Source organism: Chionomys nivalis, chromosome 25 (genome assembly GCF_950005125.1).
Source record: "Chionomys nivalis chromosome 25, mChiNiv1.1, whole genome shotgun sequence".
Lineage (NCBI taxonomy): Eukaryota > Metazoa > Chordata > Mammalia > Rodentia > Cricetidae > Chionomys > Chionomys nivalis.
Window position 1 is genome coordinate 36,604,575 of NC_080110.1, and position 18,727 is coordinate 36,623,301.

Genomic DNA, 18,727 nt, shown 5'->3' on the forward strand with positions numbered 1-18,727 from the left:
TTCACTTCTCAAGTAGATTTTCCATGATTTATTTATTTTATGTGTATTGGTGTGAAGGTGTCAGATCTTCTGGAACTGCATTTTCAGACAGTTGTGAGCTGCCATGTGGGTGTTGGGAATTGAACCCGGTTCCTCCGGAAGAGCAGTCAGTGCTCCTAACTGCTGAGCCCTCTCTCCAGCCCTAAACGAGGCATTTTTTTTTTGTTGTTGTTGTTTTTCGAAACAGGGTTTCTCTGTGTCTTTGGAGCCTGTCCTGGAACTAGCTCTGCAGATCAGGCTGGTCTTGAACTCACAGAGATCCGCCTGCCTCTGCCTCCCGCCCGGCTTTTTTTTTTTTTTTTTTTTTCCGAGACAGGGTTTCTCCGTAGCTTTTGGTTCCTGTCCTGGAACTAGCTCTCAGAGATCCGCCTGCCTCTGCCTCCCGAGTGCTGGGATTAAAGGCGTGCGCCACCATCGCCCGGCTTAAACGAGGCATCTTTAAGAGATGAACAACAGGGCAGTTTTCACATCACAACCACTTGTAACTCCAGTTCCGAGTGACACAGCACCTCCTGCGGGCCTCTGCTAACACCAGACATGCACAAAGTGCACATAATACGTGCATGCAAAATACTTATTAAAAGAAAAGCTAAATTTATTTATTATTTTGAATTATAGATGAACTGCTAGTTATGGCTAATTTAGGTCTAAAATATAATAAAGAAGCCAAACATGGTGATATATGCCTGTATTCCCAGAATGTAGGAAGCTGACATAGCAAGATCATGAGTTAGAAGCCACATTAGACTACACAGCGAGACCCTGCCTTAATTTACAAAAAAGTATAAAGCAATTTTAATATCTTGTCAAGAATCTGGAAATAACACAGAGAATAGTAAGATTCTAAAGTAGAGAAGAACACAGAATGCCAAGAAAGATCACAAATGATTTTAATCTCTAAGTGTAATTGACACTTTTCACATCGTAAAGCAGTCTCTGTCTACTGTTTAGTTACTTTTTACTAACTGCTTCCAGAAACCGCAGCAGGTACAGGAACAGGTTGATGACGTCCAAGTAGAGACTGATGGCAGCTAGCACATACTCTTCGGGAGACAGCTGGTACATCAGCGCGTGTGTATCATAGATGATAAAGCCACAGAAAAGAAGGGCGCCTAGGGACGCCAAGACCAATTCCACTGCTTCACTATGGAAAAAAACCTACAAGCAAGGGATGAAAGAAATATGTTCATATTTAGGGGTCATGTTAGATCAGTAGATCAGTATCAATTACTTTTCATACCAACCTACGGCTAGCTGTATGTGTAACAATGGCATACAATGCTGATGTGGAACACTGACGTATGACTCTATGGCTAGTTGCATATGTAAGCATGGCATACAGCACTGATGCATGAATTTTACAGAAAGAAGGCAGGCAGATCTAAAGTCGCGTTTGCTTGACGGAAGCATGTATGGAAAGATACCTTTCTTCCAGTTAAGTTTACTGCTTGACTATGAGTAGCAGCATTCTAGACATCAACTGCTTTAAATGTTACTTCTGTTGTTGTTGTTTGTTTTTTGAGACAGGGCTTCTCTATGTAGTCCTGGACGTCCTGGAACTTGCTCTGTAGCCCAGCCTGGTCTTGAGCTCACAGAAATCCACCTGACTCTGCCTCCTGAGTGCTGGGATTAAAGGCATGCACCACCATGGCCCTGCTAAAATGTTACTTTTTAAGAATGAATTTTTTATGATATTTACTTATTTATCGGAGACTGTGCATAGCACAGCAAGCAAGCAAGAATGTGGAGGTCAGAAGACAACTTTCCAGAGTTGGTCCCCACCTTTCACTCTGTGGGTTTCAGGGACAGAATTCAGGCCATCAGGTGTATAGGCTTTATTCTCATCAGCCCCCTCTTTTTCAGAATTAAATGTGGCACTTGGAGGTTGGCAGCTACAAGGAGGAGACTTTTTGTGTAACTTCATTTATTTGTGCAACCATCTTTTTCTCAATCAGCAATAATGATGAATATAAGACCATGATTTTTACTGAAATTATCCTATAAACCGTATATATAAGTCCTTTAGCTAATTCTAACTGTCCTCTATAGACAACTCTGCAGGAAGTTCAATTGGCTTACGTTGACATAGGCAGAACTGCATTTGAGTTAACTGTCCTAAAACACTTACCTTCAAAAATCCTGCCAAGCACAAAATCCACAAAACAGCAAACAGCCTGGAGAAAGCAAAATGTAAACACTTCACAATCCTGTTCATTATGAAAACACTTTTGTTTGTAAAGTTTATTTTTTTATTTTATGTGTATGAGTGCTCTGCCTGTATGTATGTATGTATGCCTGTATGTATGCCTGTATGTATGCATGTATGCATGTATGTATGCATGTATGTATGCATGTATGCCTGTATGCATGCATGTGTGCCATGCACCTACCTGACACTTGAAGATGTCAGAAGAGGGCATCATGTCCTCTGGAACTGGAAGTAGGGACTGTGGCAGTTTGAATGGCATTGGTCCCCAGAAGCTCATAGGGGACCATAAAAAGTGTGGCATTGTTAGAGCAGATATGACCTTGTTGGAGGAAGTATGTCACTATGTGGGCAGACTTTGAGGTCTCAGATATGCCCAAGCCACATCTAGGGTATCAGACCACTTCCTGTTGCCTACAAGATGTATGACTGTCAATACTTCTCCAGCACCACATCTGCCTGCATGCGGCCATGTCCCACCATGATGATAATGGACTGTAAATGGACCACCCCAATTAAATGTTTTCCTTCATAATAGTTACATGGTCATGGTGTCTCCTCACAGCAATAGACACCCTAATTAAAACAGAAGTTGGTACCAGGGACTGGGGTATTACTGTGACAGGTCTGACCTTGTTTTTGTTTTGTTTTTTTTTAATATTTATTTATTTATTATTTATATAATATTCTGTCTGTGCGTATGTCTGCAGGCCAGAAGAGGGCACTAGACCTCACTACAGATGGTTGTGAGCCACCACGTGGTTGCCGGGAATTGAACTCAGGACCTTTGGAAGAGCAGGCAATGCTCCTAACTGCTGCAGAGCCATCTCTCCAGCCCCCTGACCTTGTTTTTGTTTGAAGGAATCTGGACTTTGGTTGGGACTATGGATTAGAAGAGCTGTTGAAGGCTTTAATTGCCGCCTAATGGGCCGGACTAGTAGGAGCATGGAAAACAGTGGTTGAGTGTGATTTGATGAAGGGGGTGGGGGCACGACTTGCTCAAGAGGTTACAGTAGAGAAGATTAATATGTTGCCTAGAGATCATTCTTGTGATATTTTGGTGAAGAATGTGGCTGCTTTTTGACCTTGTCTGAAGAATCTGCCTGTGGCTAAAATGAAGAGCTTTGGATTAATTCTGTTGGCAGGGGAAACTCAAAATAGCCTAGTATAGACTCTGTTGTGTTGTTACTGGTGTTAACTCTCATGAAGATTTATAATGAAAAGGAGCAAGCTAAGCTGAGCAAATAAAAATACAAAATGTATAGATTGTGAGAAGGAGCACCAGGAAGTGTAACAGAGCTAAATCCTGCCTTCAAGGAGATAAAGGATTAAGAATTAAAATAAAGGGTGTGGTGACTGTAGGGCAAGGTCTCACCAACCTAAGTCTCCAACTTTTGAAAAGAGCTAAAGAAAAGTTTAGAGCCTGGTGTGGTGGTACACATCTTTAATTCCAGCAGAGGCTGGTGGATCTCTGAGTTTGAGGGCAGCCTGGTCTACAGAGCAAGTTCAAGGACAGCTAAGCTTTGGCAGTAAAACTAACAACCAAAAACAGAAAGCTGTTGAAGAGGTAACTGAACGAGGAAGCTACGCTCCAGTCTCAGCAAGCAGCAGAGCTTTGCAGTTCGTGGTTCTGGCTTTAGAGTTAAGGATGGATGAAAGGGTTTATGGAATTTGTGTCCACATCTAAGAAAGCCACCGAGGCCAGGTATGTGTCAGGGATGTCTAGAGAGGCTGTTGTATGAAGCTGTGACGTTGAAACCTGGACTGCCTTGGAGACCCCTGAAATGGTAGCGATGCCAGAGCTTTGGGGTAACTGCTGAGGAGAGCTGCCAACAGGGACTGGAACCAGCCCACGTGAAAGAAGTGTGCTGCAGTCAACAAAGCTGAACGGAATTGAAGATATGAAGAGTGTTTTGACATCAGACATGGAGATGTTGAGTCCGGAGTTTGGAGTTTGCCCAGCTGGTTTTCAGTCTTGCTTTGGTCCAGGGTTTCTTCACCATACTCCCTTCCCTACATTTTGGAATGGTAATACATATCCTGTGCTATGACATGTTGGAAGTATGTGATCTGCTTTTTTATTTTGTTTTAGAGGGGATTATGGTTAAGAGATTGTATGAATCTCAGAAAAGACTTTGAGCTTTGGACTTTTTTAAAAAAGATTTTTATTTATTTATTATGTATACAGTGTTCTATCTGTCTATATGATTGCGGCCAGATCTCATTACAGATGGCTGTGAGCCACCATGTGGTTGCTGGGAATTGAACTCAGAACCTCTGGAAGAGCAGTCAGTGCTCTTAACCTCTGAGCCATCTCTCCAGCCCGAGCTTTGGACTTTTAAACATTGTTGAGACTGTGATAAACTTTGTGGTATGGTGTATCAGAGAGTTGATAAAATCTAACTTAAGGGAAGCATATAAGACAAGACTTAGTACTTACCCTGCTCCAAATCTGCTGAAATCTCTCTTTGACTGTAGAGTATAGGCAGTCAAGCCAAAAAAGACCGCAGTAGTCAGTATAAAAGCTTGCAGAACCAGGTGTACATCATAGAAAGTAACTGTAAAATTAAGGTTGATTAAAACACACACAGACAGTCAATACCAAACAGCCTTGCCTACAGTAACAAAAAGTTTGCTTACATTTTAGCTTTTAAAAATGTTTTTGTTGCATTTACTGATTATATACACACAGTAATGGGCTTCACCGTAGCATTTTCATACATGTTCACAGTAGATTTAACCATGTCATTCCACTGCTCTCCTGTCCCCACTCACTCTCCCTTTCTTCCATTCCATTCACCAATAAAAACAATCAAACTTCTTCACCCAGTCTTAAATATATTGGTTCAGTGAACCCGTACTGATAACAAAATTAAAAGCTCAGAAATAGTTACTCATACAAATAAAGCAGGCCACATTATCTCACAGTTAACCACGTTCTAAAGATGTTCTATAGGCAAACAGGAGCGGCTCATTTGCAATTTATCAGGATCTCTGTAGCAGTCCCTCAGTCACGGATGACAGTGGCCTAGGTGCTGAGTCAGCTGAGCAGCCCACACCAAGGCAGAGGAGCAAGAAAGGGTACTAAGGCTGTCTAACGTCTGCCATTTCCCCACTCTCCAGGGTACAGGAACCAGTCACAGCTTGCTTTACAATTGCATCTGGACTCTCTTAGAGCACACTGCTGTGGGGGTCACCAAACTCCCTTCTGCAACAGAGTAAGGGTCTGAGCAGTGAGGGCCACTGTAATAGATATCTGCTACTCTTTTAACAGAAAGTTAAATTCAGCTTCTTTCAAGGGGATTAAGTGTTTTGAACCCCAACCACTTAAGTAATTCAAAGGCTTTTTTTGTTTTGCTTTTTTAAAAAATAATACAGTTTCTTTTATATTTTTTAAATATTTATTTGTTTACTTATTATGTATACAATATTATGTCTGTGTGTATGCCTGCAGGCCAGAAGAGGGCACCAGACCTCTTTACAGATGGTTGTGAGCCACCATGTGGTTGCAGGGAATTGAACTCAGGACCTCTGGAAGAGCAGGCAATGCTCTTAACTGCTGCAGAGCCATCTCTCCAGCCCAATTCAAAGTTTTTTCCAAGATGAATTGTACTTGTTATTTCTATTAATAAATCATTAAAATATTTACTTATGGCATTACAGAATTTGGCAGGTGAACACAGAAAAATATATAGTCATTTTACTTCTTGTCAATAATTTGGCATTCTGATCACATAGAATAGAATACTGCAATCCATAAGAAAAATAATCTTCTCAGATTACTTCATCTGTGTATTTTAACTCCACTTCTAGTAACCATATTTATTTTCACACTCCTTACAGTAATGGTATGGTGGCCCTGGGGGAGGGACAGATGACAACATTGTCATGACAACCACAAGGAATATTAGTAGCTCAAAGTACAGATAAGCCGATGGCACTTCCTTTCTATGCTGAAAAGCTTCCAGTCCACTTAGTTTGCTATTTCTTAGTATTTATCTGTATTCTGATTCTTCTAAAAAGAGTAGTAGATTACAAAAGATACAGATTCAATGAAACTGGAACCGAATGGATAGCGATAAATGTACTTCTCATAAGGATGAATGACTTGCTGGCCGTCAGTTAATGCTGACCTTTGTGACACACACTGTAAACCACTCAGGAGTTTTATTGTGATTTGCTTAATTTTTAATTTGAGACATTATTAGGGTACATCAGGTGATTACAGTAGCTCTTGGCCTGGAAACACACACACACACACACACACACACGGCATCAGAAATGGAAAAGACTGCGTATCCTGGGGTGCATTTGGGGGAACATGGGGTGAGGCCATCATAGCTCAGTGAGCAGTTTAGGGAGTGTGACAGAAGAGCCCTTGGGAGTGGGGAGATAAACCCCAGTGTCTCGTCTCAGTCACCGGGAAATCATAAATGAAAAGCTATTCTCAATTCCTTCTGCTTCCCTTCAACTTTTCCATGTCCTCTCGGCTCAGCTGAACTATGTAAAGTATAAATATTTGATTTTTGCTTATCAGAAATCTTCACCCTGTGCCACGTTTTTAATATAACATCCTACGATGTTAAACTTTAACCCCAAATACCTTGTTACCTAAAATATTTTTTTTTTTTTTTTTTTTTGGTTTTTCGAGACAGGGTTTCTCTGTGGCTTTGGAGCCTGTCCTGGAACTAGCTCTGTAGACCAGGCTGGTCTCGAACTCACAGAGATCCACCTGCCTCTGCCTCCCAAGTGCTGGGATTAAAGGCTTGCGCCACCATCGCCCGGCTACCTAAAATATTTTATCGACAGTAAAATGGTAACACATGAAAGACTTACCAACAGTTGCCACAGTCAGAGCTTCCAACAGTGTCTAAGAGAACAGACTGTAATTAGTGAACGCGTGAAGAATGGACACTGCCTCACGCACACGCTCACTTCTAGCAGTCCAGCACTGTCTCACGCACACGCTCACTTCTTGCAGTCCAGCACTGTCTCACGCACACGCTCACTTCTAGCAGTCCAGCACTGTCTCACGCACACGCTCACTTCTTGCAGTCCAGCACTGTCTCACGCACACGCTCACTTCTAGCAGTCCAGCACTGTCTGACGCACACGCTCACTTCTTGCAGTCCAGCACTGTCTCACGCACACGCTCACTTCTAGCAGTCCAGCACTGTCTCACGCACACACGCTCACTTCTAGCAGTCCAGTATGGTCCCATGAGAATGGTTCATGTTAGCTTCAGAGAAGCCTTGTGACATACATAGGGCAGGACAATACAATCCTACTCTAACAAAAATGGGCCCTCAATGCATCATGAAGATTTACATTCTCATTGTGGCTCTTTAAGCTTTAACAAGATTTTTCATCTGTAATAGGAAAGTCATAAAGTAGAATTAACAGAAAATTAAATTTTTTCAAGCTAGATAAAAATCAAGAAAATGATACTGTAAACCCTCAATACCTCACAAAATAAACATAAGAAACATAAAATATTTTGTTATGTACTTTGATGAAGTACCTTAAAACAGCCTTGCAATAAAAATGTCTTTCTTCTCCAGCAACAGATTTTGTACCTGGACACCTGGCTGTTCAGATGAAACAGCGTGTTTGTAGCCTCCCTTGCAGCTAGGTCTCACCACGTGACCGTATTCTAAGCCAAACTGACAGAGTGGGTGCACAGTCACTGGACTGTGCTCTAAGAGTACATGCCCCCCCCACACTTTATTCACTTAATTTAAACTGAATGCTATTCGGATAGGGCAACGTGCTATCTTATACTATACAATACTTCAGGAGTGCCTGAACTACACAGCTGGCTGAGCTCAGGATAACTCTCTTGTGTTATTTTGTATTGTTTAAGTCATGTTATAAGTAGCTGAAATCTTGCCAAAACAAAAGATTTGGAGATATTAAGCCTTATATTTTAGGCTCTCCTTGATTATATCATCTCTAGTTAGATTTGATCAACTGTCTGATACACTGTACCACAAAGGCAAAGGCAGAAGAAACAGCAATGGCTGTGTAATTACAATGGTAAGGAAGCAGTCATTGTACTCCATCCTACCTAGAGCCAACAGTCCTCAGACCCAGAAAAGAACAAAGATGCAGAGGCAATGAAACTAGCACCCCGCCTCAGTGGTTGCTAATTCCAAGAACTAAGTAACGGATCCCAGAAATGGAATACACTGTTGATATGTGTGGTTAGGTTGGGGCTGGAGGCTGGGGAGCTACAGTTAGGGTTGGGGTTGGGTTTAGGGTTAGAGTGCAGTGTGCAGTCCTCACATCACAGTGTAGATGCTGACACACTAGTGTGCAGTCCTCATATCACACTGTAGATGCTGACACACTAGAGTGTAATCCTCATATCACAGTATAGGTGACACACTAGTGTGCAGTCCTCACATCACAGTGTAGATGCTGACACACTAGAGTGTAATCCTCATATCACAGTGTAGGTGACACACTAGTGTGCAGTCCTCACATCACACTGTAGATGCTGACACACTAGTGTGCAGTCCTCACATCACAGTGTAGATGCTGACACACTAGTGTGCAGTCCTCACATCACACTGTAGATGCTGACACACTAGTGTGCAGTCCTCATGTCATAGTGTAGATGCTGACACACTAGTGTGCAGTCCTCATATCACAGTGTAGGTGACACACTAGTGTGCAGTCCTCATATCACAGTGTAGGTGACACACTAGTGTGCAGTCCTCACATCACACTGTAAATGCTGACACACTAGTGTGCAGTCCTCACATCACAGTGTAGATGCTGACACACTAGAGTGTAATCCTCATATCACAGTGTAGGTGACACACTAGTGTGCAGTCCTCACATCACACTGTAGATGCTGACACACTAGTGTGCAGTCCTCACATCACAGTGTAGATGCTGACACACTAGTGTGCAGTCCTCACATCACACTGTAGATGCTGACACACTAGTGTGCAGTCCTCATGTCATAGTGTAGATGCTGACACACTAGTGTGCAGTCCTCATATCACAGTGTAGGTGACACACTAGTGTGCAGTCCTCATATCACAGTGTAGGTGACACACTAGTGTGCAGTCCTCACATCATACTGTAAATGCTGACACACTAGTGTGCAGTCCTCACATCACAGTGTAGATGCTGACACACTAGTGTGCAGTCCTCATGTCACAGTGTAGATGCTGACACACTAGTGTGCAGTCCTCACATCACACTGTAAATGCTGACACACTAGAGTGCAGTCCTCATGTCACAGTGTAGATGCTGACACACTAGTGTGCAGTCCTCATGTCACAGTGTAGATGCTGACACACTTATGTGCAGGGTCCAGCCCTTAGGTTAGATTTCAATTTCCGCCTTATCTGCAGCAGGAGACAGGGAGGAGGCAAACACAAACAAACAAATAGAACAAAGCCAGCAAGATAACTCACTCCCTAAAAATGTTTACTGTACAAGTCCTACAACCCACATACAGTAGGAGTGACCCAACTGCACAGTGGTCCTCTGGCCTCCATTGGTATCCTGTGCCATGAACACCTCCACATACACGTATCAGGTACACACATAATAATATGTACAAACAAACAGCTCTGGGTGATGGTTCCGTGGTTGAGAGCACTGGCTACTCCTGTAGAGGATCAGCCATCAGCTCCCGGCACCCACAGGGTAGTTCACAGCTGTTTAAACTCTAGTTCATTTCTAGGGCACCCAACATCCTCTTCTGGTCTCCACATGCACAGGTGCACATACAAAAATAAATACATATAGGAAAACAGTTACACAGTAAGGTTAAAAATAAATCTTGAAAGAAAATTACGTCAATCTTCAAATCTGTTGCAACCCCCTTTCAGAAAGACGGGTGTCTCTGTAGAAAAGGACAGGCCCCTCTTCTGCTCAGCAGTGAGAGCACTCACTAGAAAACATCAGCCGAAGGTTGTTGAGGACCCTGTTCATCATATGCTTAGCTAACATGGTTTAACAAACAAGGAAGTCTGTAAAACACACTTTTGACGCTGGTTTTATTGTTGTAGATGATTTTGCTTTTTCTTTTGTCCTTCTACAGCAAAGTAAGAAAGGAAGGGGATTTTGTGTATACAAGCATGCACTTATATTTTTCAAAAAGCACTACTTCAGAGTGGTGCACTCGTTTCAGTGTGACACTGTGCTCTTCTCGACTGTATACTGTTTCCAGTGTCCTACTTCCTTCCTTATCTGTGAGAAAGATCAGGTACAAAAAGCCCAACTGCTTTGCCAAATGCCACATAAGCAGAAGGTAGACAATCATTAAAGGTTCTAAAAGAGCATATATTTATAAGTAATTTCCTAATATATTTTAGTTAAAACTTCAGGGCTGGGAAGATGGCTCAGTGGGTTAAGTGCTTGCTGTGCCAGCATGAGGACCTGAGTTCTGGTCCCCAGCACCAGATACAATGTCAGTGTGGTGGCACATGTTTGTGTCCCGACGGCTAGACGGCAGAGGATGGTGGATTGCTGCAGCTTACCACTTAGCAAGTCGAGCTGAAATGGCACATTCAAATTCTCAGAGACCTTGTCTCAGAAACTATGATGGGTCTGCATGGTGGTGGCACACGCCTTTAATCCCAGCACTCGGGAGGCAGAGGCAGGCGGATCTCTGTGAGTTTGAGGCCAGCTTGGTCTACAAGAGCTAGTTCCAGGACAGGCTCCAAAGGCACAGAGAAACTCTGTCTCGAAAAACAAAAAACAAACAACAACAACAACAACAACAAACCTAAGGTGGGGAATGAAAAAGAAACCCAGTGCCAAGCTCTGACCCCCATATACTCATGCATAGGCAAACACCTGTGGACACAGCTCGATTTTATTCTCCCATTGTTACACACGTACACACACACACACACATACACACACACACACACACACACATGCACACATTTTAACGAGTATTTTGGAAGCTCAGGTTAAATGCTAATGGCGGAGATAATATCAAAGTACTCACAAATGCAAAAAGCAGGTAGATGTTCAGAGGATGCTTGCGTCTGTGCAAAGTTAACGCGAAAATCAAGCCCAGAGAGCCGAGGGCAAACACCAAAATTAAAGCAGGGCTGAAAGACATAACATTAAAAGTATTTTAAGGTTAAAAATAACAGGGATAATAGTATATAATTTAGTAAAATCTATGATTTTCTATGTTCATAAAAGTACAAGAATAAAGTCTGGATCCATACGAAATAAAAAAAAAACTTACTTTCTATCTGGAAAAGTTGAGATGGGTGTGAGATGGGGAGTGACTTAAGAGAGTGGAAGGTGGTATAAGAGAGTGGGAGGAGCTGTGAGAGAGTGGGAGGGGCTGTGAGAGTGGGAGGGGCAGTAGGGAGTAGGAGGGGCTGTAAGAGAGTGGGAGGGGCCTGTCTATCCATCTTTTGTTTACTGATGTCCTTCACAGTGGAGTAACGTTTACAATTAGCATAGCATTTTATTAACTGAAATACAATAAATGAAACATATTATAGCCCTTTAATAAATCCCCTAAATTTAAATAATTACATCCCAGAGTAGCCAATTAACAGTTTAAGACTCTCCTTTGGTAGGAAGAGGAGAGACAATCTGTTTCTTAGAAAACAGTCACTTTTTAAATTTTTTTCTTTCAAATAAAACAACCATGTTATTTTTAGCCACTTAAATACTTATGCTGAGAGGAAGATCTTTATCAAGTCCTCCAGTTAGGTAGCTAAGTCTAGAGACCTCTCAGTAAAATTATTCTAGCAATGAAACAAGATTATCAGAACCACACATTCTTCACATAACTCTATTTTGCAGATATAGTCTTAGGCTTGGGAGACAATACAGTAACAAATACAACAAAAAAAAGTGACTATGACATATGCAGCAAAGTTCTTTATTTCTTTTCTTTTTTTAAATTGTGTGTGTCGTGGAGGAGGGACAGGAGTGTCTGAGTGCGGGCACACACGTGTGGAGTCAGAGGACAGCTACAGGAGCCAGTTTTTCCTTTCCGCCCGTGGGTCCCATGAGCGCTGGCACGCTTTTCCGGGCTGAGCCATTTCAGCAGCCAACAGTACAAACTCCTAACCCGGGAGATGATGGTTTGACCCTAGAAAACTATAAGCTAAAATGAGGGGAAATAGTGTGTTGTGAAATATTCTCCTTTGTCAAAAAATGAATCCGGCTCCTAGGAGTTAGATGATGGCCTTTTTAAAAGTTAACAGACACAACATCCTCAACAGATGAGCTATCTGGAGATGGCTCCGAACTGCTGCCTTCTCCTACCTGTCATGTTAACAGACACAACATCCTCAACAGATGAGCTATCTGGAGATGGCTCCGAACTGCTGCCTTCTCCTACCTGTCATGGACAAATGTCCGCACAGTCTCGAAGTACAGGAACACGGCAGAGGTCACCGTAGTTAGGAGAACTTGCAGAGAAAGGATGCTGTAGACTTTTCTGAGAAAGGCTGGAAGAGAGAGAAGTAAGACATATGATGATTTTCCAAAATATTTGTTCCCCCGTCAGGACCAAATTGCTTAGAAAAAATTGTTTCTTTTTTTGCATGTTTAGTTGTTTGTTCGGTGGATGAGAGGAGCATGTGCCATGGCTCACATGCAGAGGAGAGGAGACCATGCCAGGGTTAGAGTCCTCCTCCACCATGCCAGTCCAAAGACCTGCCTCACTCAAACAGGCAGGCTTGGTGGCAAACCCTATTACCCAATGAGCTATCATACTGTCTGAAAAACTATGTTTTCACAGACATTTTTCTTTAATCTTAATCTATATGCCTCATAAAGCTGGAAATATTACTTGGCCACTCCCTGATCTATCAGATTGACAGTTCAAAAGGTTTTGTGAAAGGATCTGTGAGGGTGCAAAGAAGGAAACCTCCTAGATTGCCTGCTGGGCAGTCAACGGTGATATCGCCAACCAAATTGAAAGTGCATTTAGCTTATTATTATTATTTGAAGGAAGGATGGTAACTCTCAAGAGATGATGGCGAAATCAATTATGGTGATATACACTACTGAAGATGACCACATTTTACAAGATTGTAATAAAGTGTACAACAGCTATTCTTAGATGTAAGATACAGTAAGTGAGCATATAAAATTGCAATGTGACCTGTGAATAATAAGGTTGTATTCATGAGTGTACAAGATAGTAGTATCTTAATTTTTCCAGGTTGTGCATGGCATACTGATAAGACAGACTAGTTTAACACACTAATATATAGGGGTGCACCACAGTGACTAGTTATATGGACCTACTCCATACTTAAGGTGGATACTACATTCAGAAATTGATTCTCATATAATTTTTCTATTATAACTTTAGGGTTCATTGCTTTCCACCAGTGACCCTGGATTAGAAGTACAGTATTCCAAAAGTATCTTCCAGAAAACGTGTACATTATAAACAGCTACTTTGCTTATATTTAAAGGAAGCATTTTGCTTAGCCTTTTGTTTTTGTCTTTGACATCGATATAGATGGCCCAGTTGGGGTTAGGATAGATAGATATCTATGGAAATTTTCAAAATTACATTTTCGTATTTATATGATTTATTTATTTATTTATTTTTATGTGTGTAAATGTGTGCAGGTTAGGGTGACACAAGGTAGGTAATTACAAAAGGAACAGCTGAGAATCTAATAAACACAGACGCGATCAGGTTCTGTTATCGGCCCAGTCTCCAGGGCTCCTAACTAAGATGTTCCTGCACACTCAGCTAGTCACACAAACACTCAGTACTGTTATAGTCACGTCAGCCACACAGAAGTAAATTAGATATAAAACTATTTTAAAAAACAAAACAGTTAACTTAAACAGAAATTGTGTGGTTCTTCTAGGGATTGTGAAACCTAGTTTCCAGTTCCATCCAAAATCCAGACTTGGTGCTTCTAGCCCAGATTAGAGAAGTTTCTATGTTTAAACACCTCTCTGATTCTTAAAGCATCCTGTTACAGTGCAGCAATTATGTTTACTTTAAAGATAAAGGGATCATAGTGACCAAGAAGCACGACTTTACATATACCAACAGACAGTATTTAATTTTCAGACCCTTCAGCCAAGGCTCTTCCCATGACACTACACTATTTCCTAGCACTGCTTTAAATGGGCACACTTTCCGCTGTGACATTTGGTGAGCGTTCCTAAACAGCTCATCAAAAATCTCCTCTTTCCCCATGAGCTCACCTCACATCTGAAGTGTGGGCACCACGGGATTCCCACTTCCTCTTGAAGCCTCCCCAGGTTATTCCCATTTTCAGACTGTTGAGGCCTCTCAAAAGCCCCTCCAAGTTGGCATTTGGCACATTAGAATTAAGTTATGCTGCCACAAGAAAGCTCTTTCAGGCGCTGGCCAAGTCAATGTTTTAGGACAGCAATGTGGCCTGCGAGACTTTTATTTATCTGCCTTTGTGTCTAGCACAGAGTTGCTGGAGAAAAATCAGGTACATTTATTAAACATACCGCCATGCTTTAAGTCTTTCCTCATGAAGGCCTCTCTACAGACGCTGCACTGACATCAGTACCATCTCTACAGACGCTGCTATAGACATCTCAGTACCATCTCTACAGATGCTGCACTGACATCTCAGTACCATCTCTACAGACGCTGCTATAGACATCTCAGTACCATCTCTACAGACGCTGCACTGACATCAGTACCATCTCTACAGACACTGCACTGACATCTCAGTACCATCTCTACAGATGCTGCACTGACATCAGTACCATCTCTACAGACGCTGCACTGACATCTCAGTACTATCTCTACAGACGCTGCTATAGACATCTCAGTACCATCTCTACAGACGCTGCACTGACATCTCAGTACCATCTCTACAGACGCTGCACTGACATCTCAGTACCATCTCTCCAGGAACTTCACTTCCTGCAATATCTGGCACCTTCTGTCCCTGGCCCTCCCTGAAGTGATCCATTGTCTCATTTTGTCATTTCTGGGACCAGCAGGAAGCTTTCAGTCCTATCCACTCCCAGTATCTGCTACACAGACTGGCTCTCTTCTTACTCCAAACACTTCTGAAAAGGCAGCAATGTCCTGACAGCAAAGTTATAAAGAGCCAACAAAATACAGCACAACCTGCCTGGTGAATACAGAAACAGTATCCCTGAACAACAACAACAACTAGCAAAGAAGATTCAGTGGTATATTAAATGCACTCCACGTGACTAAGTGGGATTTACTCCTGGAATGGCAGGATGGTTCAATACGTGAACACCAATCAAATGCTATATACCACATTTAGGAATGATAGACATGGAGGAAATGCAGTTGTTATTGACAGATACAGAAGATGCATTTGCCAAAATTCTACAATGATTTGTGACTTTAAAAGTTAACTAGGAACCCAAAAAGATAAAGGCCATATATGTAAAGGCCACTGTGTACTGAGAACATGTGAATGTTAAGTGCAAGCATTCTCTCCCCCTCTCCCCATCCCTTTCTCCCCTGAAAGGGACATCTCTTTCAATTCCCCTACCCCCTGCCAAGGCTCAGGAACATTAAAGGAGAGATGGAAAGTATGTAAGAGCGAGCAAGATGGGAGGAATGAATGCCATGGAACATTTTCTCCAGGACACAGCCCTGAAAACGGAGGCTGCTCGCTTGTTTCCCTGCTGCCTAAGCCCAAATAATCATGCAGAAACTATATTGATTACGACGCTGTTTAGCCAATGCCTCAGGAGTATTTCTAACTAGCTCTCTAATCTTAACCCATTTCTATTCATCTCTGTGAGATGAGATTCCTGTGGAGTCTTTCTCCTCTGGCAGCTACACGGCAGAATCTCTTTGACTCCACCTACTCTTCTTTATGTATCTCTGTTCAGATTTATGGTCTGGCTTTGCTCTGCTAAGCCATTGTTTATCAACTAATGAAAGCAACACATACAGAGAAGCACATCCCACATCCCAGCCCAGCTGCTGCACTCAGGAACTCCTAGTGTCTATGGCTCCCTGCATGAGACTTGCAGAAGATCAAGCCGGGCAAAATGGAATGTGGGAGCGAGGGGCTCATTACTGCCTGGCTCCAGTAAATGGCCCCATTCTCATGCAAATGTGGCAGCACTAACTAGATTCAGTAGATTAAAAAACAAAATGACAAGAAGATGAGAAAGGGGTGCTGAGGGTAGTGGGACTGAATAAGATATCGTATATGCATGTATGAAACTGTCAACGAATAAACTAAAAAACTGACTAAAAATGAAATATTGCAATTGAAAAGCAATGATTCAAATGGTGTATCATAGAAGCTACTGGCATTTGATGGCAACTAGGGGAGTGTGGTGGTGTGAATAAGAGTGGCCCACAGGCTCATATATTTTATGCTTAGTCACCAGGGAATGGCACTACCTGAAAGGACCAGAGGATTAGGAGGCGTGTCCTTGCTGGAGGAAGTGATTCACTGGGGGAGAACTTTAAGGTTTCAAAGGTCCGTGCCAGGACCAATGTCTCTCTGCCTATGGATCACTACTGCTCCAGCGCCTGCCTGCGCACTGCCACGCCCCCTGCCATGATAATGGGCCAAGTCTCTGGAACTGTCAGCAAGCCCCAATCAAATGCCTTTTCTTATAAGAGTTGCCTTAGTCATGGTGTCTCTGTGCAGCACTAGAACACGGACTAAGGCAGGGAGCAAGAGTCGGTTTTCTTCAGGGATGTGGCCACCCACGAGTCAGTACAGGCCCTACTCTCACGTACACACAGGAAGCACTTCTGGGTCCAGCGGGTCCTTTTAAAAAGGCACATATGAAGTTGAGAGGTAAAAGGAACCAATGGGGTTGGAAACTGGGGGTAGATTTGATCAAAACACATTATATGAAGGTATGAAACACACATACAATAGAGTATTTTTCCAGTGGGTGCCATCAAGAGAATGAAAGAGCAAGCTACAGACTGTGAGAAAACACTTGCAAAAGATATACCAGGAAGTAAAATAAGTGATGAAAAATCTATTAAAATGACCCAAATCCAAAATACTGACAAAACCAAATTCTAGCTGAGAACGGGAAGAACTTTCATTGTTTGCTGATAGCAAGGCAGGGTCACAGTCTCAGGGTTTCCTACAGTACAAAACACATTCTTGTGTATGGCCCAGCTATCAAGCACCTTGGTACTTATCCAAATGAGTTGAAACTATGTATACACAAAAACCTGCACATGGGTGTCGACCAGACAGTTTTATCTGGAATGGCCCAAACTTACAGGCAGATAAAGAAAGCACACTGGCACTACAGAAAGTGGAAGATGCTTCAGTAGCGAGAGCCAATGAGCTATCAGGCCATGGAAGGGAGGAGGAGGGGAATCAAATACACACTGTGGGACCACACAGGTAATGCCAAGCAGAGGGGTGAAAAAACCCCAATGTATCTTATGATCTCAACTACATGGCATTCTGGAGCAGGCACAAGAGAAAGGAAGAATGAAAGTCGGACAGACACACGCTACATGGATGCGCCCGGAAGACATTATTCCAACAGAAAGATGCCAGTTATGAAGCCGCAACTGTGTGATTTCTTTTTCCTGAGGCATGTCTAATAGTTTTATAAAGACTGGAAGTAAAACGGTGGTTGTCAAGGGCCGAGGAGGTAAGCAACGCCCAGTTATTGAATGGATACAGTTTCACTTTTGCTTTGAAAGACAAGAAAGTTCTGGGCAGGAAACACTTAAGACAACACACAACTTAACACTACGTCGCTGCACCTCAAAAGGGGCTAGGGTGGCATATTTTCTCCCACAAGCACTTTGTCATAATTAATACATTTTAAAAGCTGAGCTCACTTGTCAAAATAGTTTCAAAATTCATTTTAGGAATATCGTGCTAGGTGCCAAGATTCTTGATGCGCCAGAACCACCTTTTTTTTTTTTTTTTTCCAGAACCGGTTTCAGCTGCCCAGGCAGGTTAAATCCGGGACACCTTCTGTAAACAGCTGACCTGTAGTGGACAAGGAATTCCGCTTCCTTACACGACACCCAACAGTTTAAATGAAAAATCATAGCTTTGCAGAGGAAGGCTGCCAGGACATATGCATTGACCTGGGAAACTTCTGAGCCATCATTCAAAGGGATTCTGGGTTCTAGACCCCACGGAGAGAAATTAATGACTGAGGTGATAAAGTCTCGGTTGCCATCAGACAGCGGTTCTCAACCTGTGGGTCTCGACCCGTCGTCGTTGACCCTTCCACGGGAGAAAGTTGAGAAGCAAGCGAAGCACAGGCGACCCGGCCGGCCCGTGGGGACTGCGCTGCGCTCCGGTCACTTGGCAAACTCATTCTCACCCAGGTCCCCCTGGTCACCCGCCTCGTACCCATGCGGATGTGCACGCTGGCCGAGGCCACGCAGCTGCCGTAGTTGAAGTCATCCTCGATGGAGGAGCAGGGATAGCGCGGGTCCGTGTCGGCCATGTCGCCAGCAGCACCCGCACAGCCCGGCCGAGGGAGCCCGCACTGACCACAACCGCCGTCACCCACTTCCGG

At 42.9% G+C, this 18,727-nt stretch overlaps 1 protein-coding gene across 1 annotated transcript; it reads right to left on the bottom strand.

Moving 5' to 3' along the window:
- Positions 1-911: 911 nt before the first annotated feature.
- Positions 912-18,727, bottom strand: Tmbim4 (transmembrane BAX inhibitor motif containing 4). Its single transcript, XM_057757794.1, has 7 exons — positions 18,559-18,727; positions 12,588-12,696; positions 11,223-11,328; positions 7,082-7,115; positions 4,686-4,803; positions 2,168-2,213; positions 912-1,197 (listed from the first exon to the last, which is right to left on the bottom strand). The coding sequence occupies exons 1-7, from the start codon at positions 18,653-18,655 to the stop codon at positions 991-993; spliced, it is 717 nt and encodes a 238-aa protein (XP_057613777.1). The 5' UTR covers positions 18,656-18,727; the 3' UTR covers positions 912-990.

What these genes read in the sequence shown, in the direction of transcription:
- Tmbim4 (XM_057757794.1), bottom strand. Translation starts at nt 18,655, where the DNA reads ATGGCCGACACGGACCCGCGCTATCCCTGCTCCTCCATCGAGGATGAC. An exon ending in CGGACATTTGTCCATGACAG is followed by an intron (nt 11,329 to 12,587) that starts GTAGGAGAAGGC and finishes TATGTCTTTCAG; the next exon opens with CCCTGCTTTAATTTTGGTGT. An exon ending in TTCAGCAGATTTGGAGCAGG is followed by an intron (nt 2,214 to 4,685) that starts GTAAGTACTAAG and finishes TGCTTTCTCCAG; the next exon opens with GCTGTTTGCTGTTTTGTGGA.